Source organism: Electrophorus electricus, chromosome 10 (assembly GCF_013358815.1).
Source record: "Electrophorus electricus isolate fEleEle1 chromosome 10, fEleEle1.pri, whole genome shotgun sequence".
In the NCBI taxonomy this organism is placed as follows: Eukaryota; Metazoa; Chordata; class Actinopteri; order Gymnotiformes; family Gymnotidae; genus Electrophorus; species Electrophorus electricus.
In genome coordinates this window covers 3,888,727-3,902,440 of record NC_049544.1, presented here as the reverse complement: position 1 = coordinate 3,902,440, position 13,714 = coordinate 3,888,727, and the positions used below count along the sequence as shown (strand labels likewise).

General features: G+C 44.4%; 1 protein-coding gene across 7 annotated transcripts; it reads left to right on the top strand.

The window, feature by feature from the left end:
- Positions 1 to 1,694: 1,694 nt before the first annotated feature.
- dbpb (D site albumin promoter binding protein b) lies at positions 1,695 to 13,528 on the top strand. 7 transcript variants are annotated; one of them, XM_035530639.1, is made up of 6 exons: positions 1,695 to 2,089; positions 2,679 to 2,727; positions 5,993 to 6,457; positions 6,935 to 7,021; positions 9,067 to 9,314; positions 11,155 to 13,528. In XM_035530639.1, the coding sequence occupies exons 2-6, from the start codon at positions 2,685 to 2,687 to the stop codon at positions 11,368 to 11,370; spliced, it is 1,059 nt and encodes a 352-aa protein (XP_035386532.1). In that variant the 5' UTR covers positions 1,695 to 2,089; positions 2,679 to 2,684; the 3' UTR covers positions 11,371 to 13,528. The 7 variants fall into 7 exon arrangements, with proteins under 7 accessions (XP_035386532.1, XP_035386530.1, XP_035386529.1 ...); XM_035530637.1 differs by having other exon boundaries at positions 2,490 to 2,727; XM_035530636.1 differs by having other exon boundaries at positions 2,439 to 2,727.
- Positions 13,529 to 13,714: the final 186 nt, after the last annotated feature.

Below are 13,714 nucleotides of genomic sequence, written 5' to 3'. Positions count from 1 at the left end.
TCTACAACTAAAACTTAAAGCTCTAGTAGCTATGTTTTGCCCAGTTTTCTATCCGGTAACTCGTTAAAAGCAACCCTGAAACTCAATAATATTCGAGGCTGCGTTTATTTATATTGGCCACAGGGTGGCAGCATGGGACTTCCTTCTTCTCCCTCCCCCCCCACCCAAAAAAAAAAACCCCTTGTAGTTCCACTAGGGCTAGAGGAATTCAGTCTGCAATATTGTTTACGTAACGTTTCTTCTATTGATTAGTCCCCAAAATACAAGTTAATTCAGTCAGAAGGGCATGGAATAAAGTGATTTTGTTTTCTTGGAATATGGTCCTTGTCAACAGTGGGAGGTATGACTGTCACATGGATTTAACACACCGATAGTGGGTGGGGGAAAGTTGAATGTTCACTTCTCGTGAATGTGCAAAGGGAGTGCAAATGTGGCAGTCTGCCTGTGTCTATGTGGCAGAGAGAGACGTTCATCATTTGCTGGATGTAATTGACAGGTGCAATCTGTACTCGTCTGTACAATTTGTACTCTGACTCTTGTGAAAAAAGGGTGTTATTCAGTCCAATGAATCAGTCCATGGAACTATACCATAAACGGCATATTTTATTTGTTAATTATTCAGTTACTTTTGAAGATCTAGTTTTCCTCTAAGCACTACTACGTAAGCTCTAACCTTTGTTTATATTTATAATAGTAATTACATTTAACAATTTTACTATAAGGATTACTGTTCTTTTTTTTGCAAGGAGTCACAGCGTGAAGAAATGAAGTATATAACTGACAAAATGTTAATTTAACAGATTTTTGTCTTGCATCAAAGGACTGCGAGTCCAACCCTGGAAAAGCTTCCATTTAAAGCTATTTGGGAGACACGCCACCATTTCTGTTACTCAGGTGCTATGTAGTCTCACGCGGCTGTAGCTCGAGGGGGGGGTATATGGGTGGGACTGAGCGAGCCACTGTAGCCAATGCGCGGGTGCGAGGGGCGGTGGCCTTATTGCACTCGACCAATGGCTCGCGAGGTCGACGTCAGGCCCGGTAGCTCCTGCGCGTGCTACGGACACGTGCATGGTTAAAGCGCGCCCGTGTTTTTAAGAGACAACGTGCAGAGGCCTACCCTAGTCATCCCGAAACGGCCAGGCGCTCACGTTTCTGAGGAATTACCATCCAAGCGAAAAGTGCACGCGTCTGCCCAGCATTTTTTATTTAACGAAGCTATGAAGACACTTTTAAGTGAAATCGCCACTTTTAAAACATTGCGGATCCTACACAGGTCCAATGCAGATTCTTCGTGATTATTTAAAAAAAGCTCCCATAATCATTCCATCTGATCGCGTATCATGTCGAATTGTAATTATCGACATTGTTTTACAGGCTGCACTGATAGGAAGATGCGATCAATTTCTTGATTAAACGGTTTTGCTCGCTTATGCGCACGCAGCGAGTCGGCCTGTCGCGAGAAGGTGCTCTTATTAATATTGATCGGACAAGACACGCTCGTGCTGGGCTAGAGCCTTTACTCGCGAGAGGGGTGGCGTCACGTGACTCGCCCGGGTTCGTTCCAGCTGAGCGAGGAGCTCACGTGCTTCGAGCACATAACCAACGGAGGAGGGAGGGAGAGAGAGAGGGAGGGAGAGGGAAGGAGAGAGAGAGGGAGGGAGAGGGAAAGAGAGAGAGAGAGAGAGAGAGAGAGAGAGAGAGGGAAAGAGAGAGAGAGAGAAAAAAAGAAACGACAGCGCGATGGGGGCAAAAAACACGGCAACGTCCAACCAATCGCGCCGCGCAGCTGCAGCTGTCTCGCGTTTTGCAGTTTTCGCGTTTTGTTTTTCATTTGTTATTTTTTGGGACGATGTCGTTTTCTTTATTTAGTTAATGCGTATCGGTGCGTATTATTTTTTTCACCTCCCTGGGATCTTCATTCGTTATTTTCTCACGACCAACTTTTTCTCTCCTGCAAATTTTTTTTTGCAAGACCTGACAGACTATATCTGACAGGCGTGTGCGGTGTGTATGGACGTACATCGCCGAATTATTTGGATTTGCAAAGTTTGTGCTGACGAAGACCTATAGCTATATCTGCAACTTCGGAGTAAGTGGAAGTCATTTTACCCAGTGGACTACCACCTAATGCACACAGAATGACACTCTTTATGTGAGCTCCTACATGTCGAGAAGGTAATTCTGCCAATACGAGTACCAGCGACTGTCCGTATGTCGACAGTCCTCTTTAGCCTGTGCGTGGCTATAGTAGGCTGTGCTCATCAGAGGCTCTGTTTAGCATTAATATGGCCGAGTGTTCATATTTATTAGGCAATGTACGAACTTGTGTGAAAATCCATTGCTAATGTTGGCTATTTTGAGTACATTCTTGTTTACACGTAGTCTCTTAGCTCTGTAGTCAGTAATCTAGTGTGAACCGATCCTAACTTGCGTTGCAGTTGTTTTTCCCCGTTATGCGTCGTGTGATGGATGGACGTCTGTGCATTGAGTGGTAGGGAGCTCGTCAAACATTCAGCGCTCACCACAAGTTCGGACGCTGGATGATGGCCGGGCCGCTTTCACAACTGCTTCCCCCGGACCTGCCCACTGCCGGAGCTAGCCCGCAGTTTGGGAGCACTAGCCAGGCAGGCAGCGGTGGACACATGAGCCCCGTGGCTAATCTTAAATCCCTGTTGCAGTTCCCAATGAAGGCCGATCCGCGCTTCAAAGGCTGCTGTGACATAAAGGGTGAGGACGCACGCTGACTCCACCGCTTCTTTGCAACACGAGCCACTGTCTTAATAGAATAAGTCGGTTGCAGTTTAGCCGAGCTGGGTCTTATGCTCACTGTCCACTGTGTGCCACTGTCCACTGCTCACTGTGTGCCAGTCCGAGCGGTGTCATGACTGGGTTTTTGTCTCCTGGCCAGTCAGTTGGAGGGCCCTGGGGGGCACGTGCCTGACCTTTTTTACCCTTTACTTGTTAAAATTAGAATGACATTAAATGCAAAGTAAACATAGGCTCATAGAAAGTATCATACCTATTACATTATTATGCAAATTGAATAGGTATGCACAAAAAAGCCCTGATGTAAAACCGGGTAGACTATGAAAATAACAATGGTAATAATGCAGAGAATTCTATTACAAAATGTGTTGCAGATATAGATGTAATGCGGCATGGGGGTGTTTGAAATGGTTATGAACATGGGTGTGGAAAGTTGCAGCTGATCGGAGTTTGTAGTGAGAAAATGTTCAGGCCGCACACAAAAAATGACACTGCAGTTAACATGGAGGTGTCTGTAAACCACATTACAGCTGGTGAGAAGTGACACAGACGTCTTGGAAAATGGGTCAAATGCATGAGATTTTATACCCACAAAAAGCCCAGTACACTGAATTTTATCTTATTTCTAAAATACAGATATTTTAAAGCAATAGTGACTGTTGGGCTTCATAAAATGAAAACACTATTTGATAGTTGGTGACAAGATGTTCATAAAATGCTAAGAAGTACCATGGGCTGTACATTCATACATTTAAATGTATACTACTGTAGATCACATATCTGATTAATTAAAGCTGTGCCTTACAAAGACAGTGTGTGCCTTACAAAGTGTGTTCATTACACCAGTGTGAGTTCAGTTTATGGCTTGGTGAGTGTTTTGGTGAAGGGTTTTAAAATCAGTGTAGAATTTGCCTGATTGAAATTGCATGCTTTTGGGAAAGGCTTCACAGCGATGTTTATATGTAGCCTCAATGTCACATGGGTTTCTGGTTCCAGTCACTCGGTGTTCAGAGCAGGGGGATCTCTAGGACTGGGATTGGGAAATATTGCTGAAAATAACATGATATGGCAAAAAGTGTGTGAACATTTTTGGAATGAGTTTCTGCATTGATCGCTTTTTAAATGTAGTGCAAGTCATAATAATCAACAAACCTTATTAAAAACACACATGGTTTTGCAGTGCAATATGGGTTGAGAAATATGGTTTAAACACATAGGTTCTTCGAAAGAAAATATATGTGAACCTCTGGGATAATAACTGGAGTCAGGTTTTCCACTCTATTCAGATGGAATATATAAGCAAAATTTTCCAGGAGTTTGTTGTGAAGATCAGGTAACCATACCGTGATGTTGGGCCACCTGATCTTTGCAACAAAATCCTGCAGAGCTTTGCTTAAGCTTATGGGACTGGCTACAAAAGGAAGCTTGGACCTCCAGCAGTCCACAGTCAGGCAGATAGTTTACAAATGCAAGAAATTCAGCACTGTTGCTGCTCTCGCTAGGAATGCATGACCTACAAAGATGAGTGCAAGGGCATGCAGTAGAATGCTCAAACAAGGGAATAAACCCTAGGGTGCCAGCTAAGGACCCACAGGTGGCTCGAGCGTGCAGTAATGTCTGCGTTCGAAACGTGCAACACAAAGAAATGCACAGAACAAGGGTGGGACTGATGGGAGATAAACACAGAGGAAGCCACCGATGTCCAGCAACAAAAAAATATTGTTCACTGTCTCAAGTGTGCTAAAGATCGGGTTGTTTTGCAGCACTGGAAAAATGTTCTATAGAATAGGACGTTCTGGTATGTAGAGAAAAAGCAAACTGTTGCATACCAACACCAAAGTCTCATTTCTACTGTGGAGTGTGGTGTATAGTCGGGCCTGGGCCCGACATGCAACATATCAGTGATCCAAAACACAGTCAAAAACAACAGTGATTCAAAGAGAAGGAATGTTTTTTTGTTTTTTTTTCTCTTTTGGAATGTCCAATTCAGGGTCCTAACTCGGTCCATTTGAATTGCGGAGGCCTGTACAAGGCTGTAGAGAAACCCCCAAAATATACTGGAGCCAAGAAGCTCCGATGCTTCTGGCTGCTGCGTTGCACTGATGAGCCACTACAGAAGGCGTTTGGTTGAGGCTGCTGCCAGTAAAGGAGGTTTCACTGTTCACGAGGACATGCTACTTATGAACATAAATATTTCAGCCATTTTGTTCAGTGAAGATTGGCACTGCCAGGTGATGTTTGTTGTAATATAATGACTTGCATGAAGAACAGATCACATTATAGGAGCCATTCATGCAGACATCCAGATCATTTTGAAGGGTACACAAACCTCTCACAATGCTACAGAAACTGAAGCTTTGCTTTGTAAAGTGAAACAAAGGACAGACATTTATAGTTTGTATATTATGAAATAAATGCGTAATATTGTTCGTATACTAATACTGTTGCAGTTTTCTTTCTTTTCTATTGTGGAGGAGCGCAGCAATAAATAAATGCATTCATAAAGAGAACGTTTGGTGAAATGTTTGTTGGTCAAAAGGCATATGTGTGTTGGCACTGTAGAGGTAGCTCTCGTGAGAGTATGTGAAGGCTACGTGGAGGTGTAGTGTTGTTAATATGCTCCAGAGGTAGTTGGTCATTTTAAAAACATTGCTAGGTTCAAAAACAGGTCTTGAACTGGTACTGCACATAGAGCAGAGTTATCATTGATTTGTTTAAGATAAAATACAACAATATATCTGTAGGACTAAAAATTAGCATACAGGAATGTTTACAAAAACAGCCAGGCATGTGATGCTACTGCACAGGTGCTGTTTAGTATCTGTCCAGGTATAGTAACTGGACATCTTTCTATGCATCTCTATAGTGTCTCTACACCTTCATGCAGTGCCATCTTGTAAGATCACAGAGTTCATTGAAAATGTAGTAAGAAGAGACAGCAGGTGGGACACTAAAAGGACAGAACTCACATTTCTTCCGTTTTGTTTGTCGGCTTGTTTATTTAGCTTTTTTTTTTTTTTTTTTTTTTTGCATCAGCTTCGCTGAGTGAAATACAGCTGCTAGTGACCGTTTAGATAGTATTGTTTACATCTTTTTATATTATTAACTCCACTTCCCCACACACACCGTGACACAGTGAGGATTTCACACAGCTATTGATGTAATAATTCAGCGCAGATCAGATAGGCCTGACTGCTGACTTCTGAGGTGGTTCTCTTTGACTCAGATAAGGACAGGCTGGATGCTGCTGAAGACCCGGTGGGACACTGCCCCGCCCGTAGCAGAACGGCCAGCGGCCTCGTCCCAGATGGCAGCGGCACAGGCGTGGCTGGCTTCCCCGGCGCCAACAGCAATGGTTTCCTGGGCCCGTCGCCGTGGGAGCGGTCTCTGCAGTGCGATGGCAGCCTCTTCCAGCTGCAGTACATGGACCTGGAGGAGTTTCTGACCGAGAACAGCATGGGCGGAGCCAGCGGAGCGGGCGGAGCCTCCAGCTCGTCTGCCGCCGCCCAGGTCCCCTCACAGAGCTCGCAGTCCGCCGTCCCTAACCAGAGTGCCCAGTGCCCCAACGCCTCACCCCCATCCTGCTCCTCCTCCTCACCCGTATCAGCGCACAGTTCCTCGCCGCCCTCGCTGCTCGGCCTGGACGTGCACGCATCGCCGAGCATGCTGGGAGTCGCCGGCTCCCTGCACGGTGAGTTTGGCCGTTGGTCAGAGGATTAATGGGCCATAGTGAGTATGCAAATGGTTCTCACTCTGACTCCTTGTTGACCGATGTGAACATCAGAGTGATGAGACATGAGATAAATTTAAGTTCAAAATGAGAACTGGCGTGTTTTTTGACCGGTCAGCCTGCAGTGTCTAAATTCGGTTGATGAAAAGAAAGCTTCAGCACATATACAGACATGCTTAGGAGAAGATGAGAAGTATCAGTATGGCATCAAATAGGTAGAATTTATTAAGGCCACTTGTTGACCATACAGGTTTTTTTTTAAGTTTTTTTTTATCCAGTTTCATTTAGATTTCATCAGTTTCTTAAAATGGGACCTTCAAGTTATTTTATTCTCAGATTACACATAATCTGACTCTGCGATCCCATTCATAATGATTCTCAGTGTGAATATGCTGTTGAACTGGACATGATGTTGGTCTGTTGTGTTGTTGATGGAAGGCCCTTATCAGAGGACGGGAATGAACTGTCCAGGAAGGAATCAAGGCGCCAGAATGATATGTGGCCGTCTGGGTTCCACTGCACACGGTAATCCCGTGGATGTGTGTCTGTGTATCACTCAGAACTGTAGAGCTCTTGAAGGGATTATACCATAGGAGCTTTTTAATGGTCAGGATGAAAGGGCAGCTAAATTGTATCTATTTGTGTGTTTCTCCACCTGCAGGTTTTGGAATGTTAAGAGGTTTCAGGGTTTGTAGGCTTTTCATACACAGGTAACACTAGAGTTAGTATATTTCTCCAGTACTGCAAATTCTTTGCGGATTTTACACATATTTTGTTATTTTACCCGGATCACTCCAAGTGGATGCATGAATTATGACCATTCTGAAACTGAACCTTTGGATTGAATGGATCCAGGCAGTCACTATGAGAAGCACAATAAGCTTACAGCAACCTGAACCATCCTGAAAGGATCAATTCATAAGACTTTGTAGAATGGGTGTGTGTGTGGGTGTGTGTGTGTGTGTGGCTCTTGTTTATCCTGTGTGTTATAAAGCAGTTAAGATTGGGTTGGGTTTGGAATGCAATGTACAGTAAGTACACTGCTATCAGTCTTACATGCTGACAGTGGGCCAGAGCAGGAGATAAAGAGAAAAAGAAGGAGACCGTGAGGGGAAAAAATGCAAAGAGCTATAGAGAATTAACAACAGAGAGAATGGTATAGCTGCCAGTGGAAACAACGAAAAGAAGCCCAAGTGTGTGCGCATGTACGTGCACACGTATGAACAAGCGTGTGAGCAAGACTGCGTTTGTAATCCTGTCTTTTTCAAATTTCCTCTTTTCGCACACTTGGTTCGTGTGCAGGCACTCCATCACGTGTCGAGGACAAGTGGAGCAGAGTGAGGGAGAGGGGGCGGAGAGAGGGGGCGGGGAGAGGGGCGGGGCAACAGGAGTGGGGGTTGGAGCTCTGTGCGCATGTGCATGTCCACCGGAGCGTAAAGGAGACAAAATTGAGAAGCAGCATCTCAGTCTGTATTACTGTTAAATGTTTGCTAACCTTTTTTCGAGAGACCGATCTAAAGATTACAGATGCAGTGTAGATGAATTATTTCTAGCCATATCTTTACAATCTACTATGATATTCTAATCAGATTTATCCATTTCATCTTTTAGATATATTATGTTATTTGTTTCACCAGTTCCTTTGGATGAATGACCTACTGATGCTAGATCTAACAGCATGATAATTCTAGGGAATTAATTTAAACGAGACAATCAAGAAGGCAGTACAGTTTAGGAGATCTCTAAGCCCTTGCAAATGAATGAGTATTAATTTAAGCATAATGGAGTCTAAGTACTACTGTTAGAGTGTGTTTGTCGTGGGTGTGTGGGCGAGAGGGAGAGTGAGAGGGATAGATGAAACAAAAGAAATTTGAGTTTATGGGAGGGTGATTCTTATTGTAAAAAAAAATTAAGATTTTCCAAAATATCCACACATATTTGAAGAATATCAAACAAATGCAGAAGAGTCTGTTCTGTGCCATTCTGCCAAGTCTGATGTGAAGAGGTGGAGTTATGTAAGTTATTCCCCTCTAGCAGGTAGATTTGGTTTTTTTCCACTGTTCATCCAGCAGTTGTTGAATAAAATATCCCTGGAGAGATCTGGAAATATTTCAGTAAGGCCTTTGGCCTTGGACTTCGGTTATCGTTTCTGAATTTGTGTAGGTTGCTTGCTGTTACCTTTTCATATGAAATTTAAATATGACGGTTTGAACAAACAAGTTTTAAGATATTTTTTGTAGCATATGTAGAGCAGCAGCTATTGTATTATTGGAGTTAGTGGTTATCATGTTTTGCCTTTTTTTTAACCAATTGGTTCCCCCTGGTGGTACTTTATAGAACTGCAATAGTAAACTTGCACAACAGGTTCTCGGGGTGGAACCGAATTAGAAGGGGACACTGTATTTAGCTTCTCTGTTTCTTGGGTGCTTGAGGACAGTAAAACAACCCCATCTTGGAAGGGCCAGGATCTGTCTTCTTTAGTTGCCCTTCTAATCATATCTAATCGTATGCTACAGCAGCAGCATACGGTAAGTGCCGCTGACCCGTGCATTTTCTCCTCGCGTCCTCAGGCGCCCCCCAGGGCAGCCTGGAGCCCACGCCCTCCACCACCTCCTGCCCGCCGATCCCGGCCCCTCCCGGACCTGCCAGTGGTGACCTCCTGGCGCCCTTCGACCCAGACCCCCCCGACGTGGCCCTGCCGAGCATCCCGGGTCGGGAAGCGTTCGACCCACGACGCCACTGCTTCAGCGAGGGCGAGCTCCGACCGCAGCCCATGGTGAAAAAAGCCCGCAAGACGCTGGTGCCCGACAGCCTGAAGGTACGAGCTCGGCACGGCGACTCGCCACTCCGTCGCAGACGGCCGTGGCTCTGTGCAAGCGTGCTTTCATTTCCCATGATTAAGTTTCATATTTATTCTACAAATTCCCCGTCTAACCACCGTCTTTCTGTGTTTTGTTAGCTAGGTGAGCTATAATTATGGCTCACAAGTCTCAGCAGGTTTGAGTAAGCAGCTTCACCCACTGTTTAAGCAGGACTGCTGTACTGATGTAACTGGGAGATTTACTTCAGATATTTAGGTTCTGTTAACTTTAATCTGAGACAAAGGTGGAACATTTGTCCTGCATACAGAGTGCCATTACAGAAGCTTTCGGTAGGTAAACACTCACCTTACTGCTGCATTTCAAGACCCTGTCCAGCTCACACTCACGGCTGAACTTCAGATAGCTTTAAAGTCATTTTTCCAATTATTCTTCTTCATGTTATGAAACTGCCTTTGTACTGACACCTAGTGGCCTGGACATTTAAACATGGCCAGCTATATTGAGGGGTCCCGCTCTGTGAAGCCCAAACTGGGTCATTCGGGCAGCATGGTGGTTTGCTGGTTAGGATGTTTGCCTCTCAGCACTTGGATCTCGGGTTCGTGTCCTTATCTGGGTGGAGTTTCCATGTTCTCCTCGTGTCTGCGTGGGTTTCCTCCGGGGTCTCCAGTTTCCTCCCACAGTCCAAAAACATGGAGGTTGGGTCAATTTGCTATCCTGAATAAATTGTGTGTGTGTGTGTGTGTCTGTGTTCATGACTATGTGTCTGCATGTCTGATAAACTTGTACTAGTGTGTGAATGATTGTGTCTGCACACCCAGTGGTGGATGGTGCTCTGTCCTGCATGGTGTCCTCTCTCCCCTATGTACACCCAGTTCAGACCCTCAGGGGATGAAGATGAGAGTACAGAGTACACTGTGTGAAGGCTGCCGCTTCTCCTTGGTGTGTGGCTGGATGTAAAAGCCGTGTGTTAATTGTAAAGTGACCTTGGCTTCCTTGAAAGGTGCTTTATAAATATAACTTCATTCATTCAGTCATTCACTAGAAAGCAGTTTGATTCTTCATCTCATGTGAAACTGTAAAAATCTCAAAACTGCAAAAATAATAAATCATACATCTTAATAAATGCATCTCAAAACTGTAAAATAAGCAAATCACTTTCATAAATATTGTTTGCTACATTTTGGTAGAAATGGTAAAAAATGACTTATTGCTTCTTTTATAGTGTCTGCTGTGTAAACATTAGAACAGTGTGTGTGTGTGTGTGTGTGTGTGTGTGTGTGTGTGTGTGTGTGTGTGTGTGTGTCAGCGTGAGCAAGTGCTAGCACAGGTGTGCAAGCCTTTTGAAGTGGAGTTGTGTAATGGGTGTGGGTCACAGGAATAGCATGCTGCTCCCCAGCACTCGTGGTGCAGCGGAATGAGCCGCAGGGTGTTACTGGCACGGCGACGCCAGCTTCCGAACTGCAGCAGAGACACATCCCAGACATTTTATTTCTCCTTTTTTAGAGATGCTTCTGACTCTCTTCCCCTACTACTGCGTAGTACCATTTACACAAATGCACGCGCAGACATACACACACACACACAAACACACACACTTCTATCTGTTTCTCTACTATTTTCGTTCTTCGTTGCCTTTGCTGCTTTTGAAATTTACAGAGTTTACCGAATGCTGTGCATTAAACCCAGCAAAACACATCAAAGCGAGGAGCTTGGTGTGTGCCGAACGTTCAGATCATGTGTTCCTGTCAGTAATTGCTGCCACCTCTGAAACCTTTGTCTTCCTCGTCTCTCATCGTCTGTCTCTCCAACTCTCCCTCTGTCTCCCTCTTACCCCAGGACGAGAAATACTGGAGCCGGCGCTCGAAAAACAACGAGGCGGCGAAGCGCTCGCGAGACGCCCGGCGGCTGAAGGAGAACCAGATCTCGGTGCGCGCCGCCTTCCTGGAGCGGGAGAACGCCGCGCTGCGGCAGGAGGTGGCCGACATGCGCAAGGAGCTCGGCCGCTGTCGCAACATCCTGCACAAGTATGAGAGTCGCCATGGCGACCAGTGAGGAAGAGGAGGGCGCGAGGAGGAGGGAAGGGGGGGGAGGGGCCCGCGCGCAGGCGGCTGGACACGCGGAAGGACGACAGTGACGAGCCGATACGCTTGGAGAGAGAGAGAGGAAGTAGAGACGTGGACAGAGAGCGCGTGACACAGGGACTTCGACACAAAGGCCTGGTTTTACCTCCCAGGGTGAACAAGAACGTTTCTGCTCCTGATAAGAAATTAAATGTTGGCTTTGGGTGACGTGTTTTTGATAATGGAGAGAAATGTATATTTTTATATGAAAAGAGCTGATATTTTCTGTAATAATGGCAGGGCCGTTTGAGACATAGAGGAGGCGTGTAGAAATACGGCAGGAACTTGGAATTGTATTAAACTGGTATGCGATATGCCATCAGCACTTAATGAGGACTGGAGAGAGGAATTCTAAAAGATGAGAGGGAGAGATGGGACTCCGGGGTTAGGACTTCGTTGGATTTGAGGAATGTTGGAGTAACAGGAGGGAAAAATGATTTTAAATTGTTTTTAAAATTTTATATATATATATATATATATATAAAATAAATAAATGGATTCAATCAAGCATTTACCTGTGCGTAAAGGAAGAGGCCAAGCCAGAGAGCGTTAAGAGATTCCACAGGGAGAAGCAACAACAGACCTTTGTTCGTTTTCAGGAGGACTGACTTTTGAATTCCAACTCGTATGTGGTCAGTAGTTCCAAAAGGGTGGGAGCGTTATTGGATTTTGGCTTTTGTGTGTGTGTGGTAGTTGTAATGAGGGGAAGGAGAGAGTGAGCAAGAACAAGATGGATTGTGATATTTAAGATTTGCTCTTTCACGCATGAACCACTTTTCTTTCTTTCTTTAAACCATGTTTGTGTTTAGTGTTGACCGTAGAATGAGTCTTTACACATGTGCTCACTTTCCTTTCTTCGTTGGTACTGGGACACAGACATCTTGTTCCATCCTCTCTCCCACACAGCTTAACACTACAGTAGACATCCAGGTTTTCAGTTCCTACAGTACAGTCACCATAACTGGGGGTGCCACAGTGTTTAAATCCCTGGTGTACTTGAACCTTCTGCAGAAACTATCCTTGCTGTGCAAAGCATAGATCTGTACTACATCGATACAAAATTGCCCCTACTGGGTTGTATAGAAAATACTGTCTGTATTGTACCCAGGTATATGGTGTATTTTTAAAACAGGTTTGCATGTGGACATTTTAGAATGATTGTGCTTTTACAGGTGTTCCTGGGTTTCCTGTCTCCATTTTACTAGGATGATGCTGGGTTTTGCGACTGACTGACAGCAGTAGTAAATGCCTGCAGCCCCAGTGACTACAGAGTGGCTCACGGAGCCTCGGTTGTTACAGTCCTGGGCATCCCAGCCTAGTTGCTTCTGCAGCTGGGAGGCCTCTGGTGCACGACCCGCGACTCCAGACGCCTCTAATCTTGAGTTCTTACTTCTATTCCATACGTTTCTTTCTTCAAAAAGCCTTTTTAGATATTTGAATTCTTATTGATCTATGATTGTTAGTACTAGTACTTTTAATATGCTAAAACTTTTTGTTCTTGTTTAGTTTCACTGTTTTTCTTTCTGAAGTTTCTATGAGGTGATAGTGTCCTCACGTGTGCGGATTTCATGCCACTTCCTCTGTGAGAGGAAGTGTTGTCATGGAAGCCAGGTGGATTTGTGCTGAAGAACCTCTGAGACAAATACGAACTGATCTGTTGCCAGTGGTGACCACAAACTGTTTTCCTATGGAGGAACTGAACCACATTTTTTTTTTTAAATTACTGTTTCTAGACGATCATAAAAATCTGCTTACACATTCCATTCATTGTTTTATTTCTTCTTTTATTTTTGGGGATTTTATTTTGGATGGATCTGTGTCTTTGAGCACTGCATCAATTTTGCTTAGTGCCAGCTGTTTTCTCACTGGTGACCATGTGATTCCCCAGCTGGATTTTGGGTAACGTAGTTCTTACTTTCCACCCTTTCACTGTAAGGATGGTTATCAGCATCTTCTATTTGTGACTCCTGTTCTCTGAATTCCACCTACCCTAATAAATCAACGACCACACTGCTCCTAGCCAAAGTACTGCAGGGGAATGTAGTCTTTTCTCTGAAAACACAAATAAACAATTGTTATTATTTACCAAACTTAGACTCTGTTTGGTTTTTTTGTCTTTAAGGGTTTTAGGTTTATTACATTTACCACACAGGTAATGGTAGATTCATTCATCACACATGTTTCTGCTTGCATAATTTACCTTGTCTCATGTTAATCAATCTCCCTCTTTCTGAGTTCACTGAATGGTGGTATCAGCTGCTCTTCACAAATCAGGT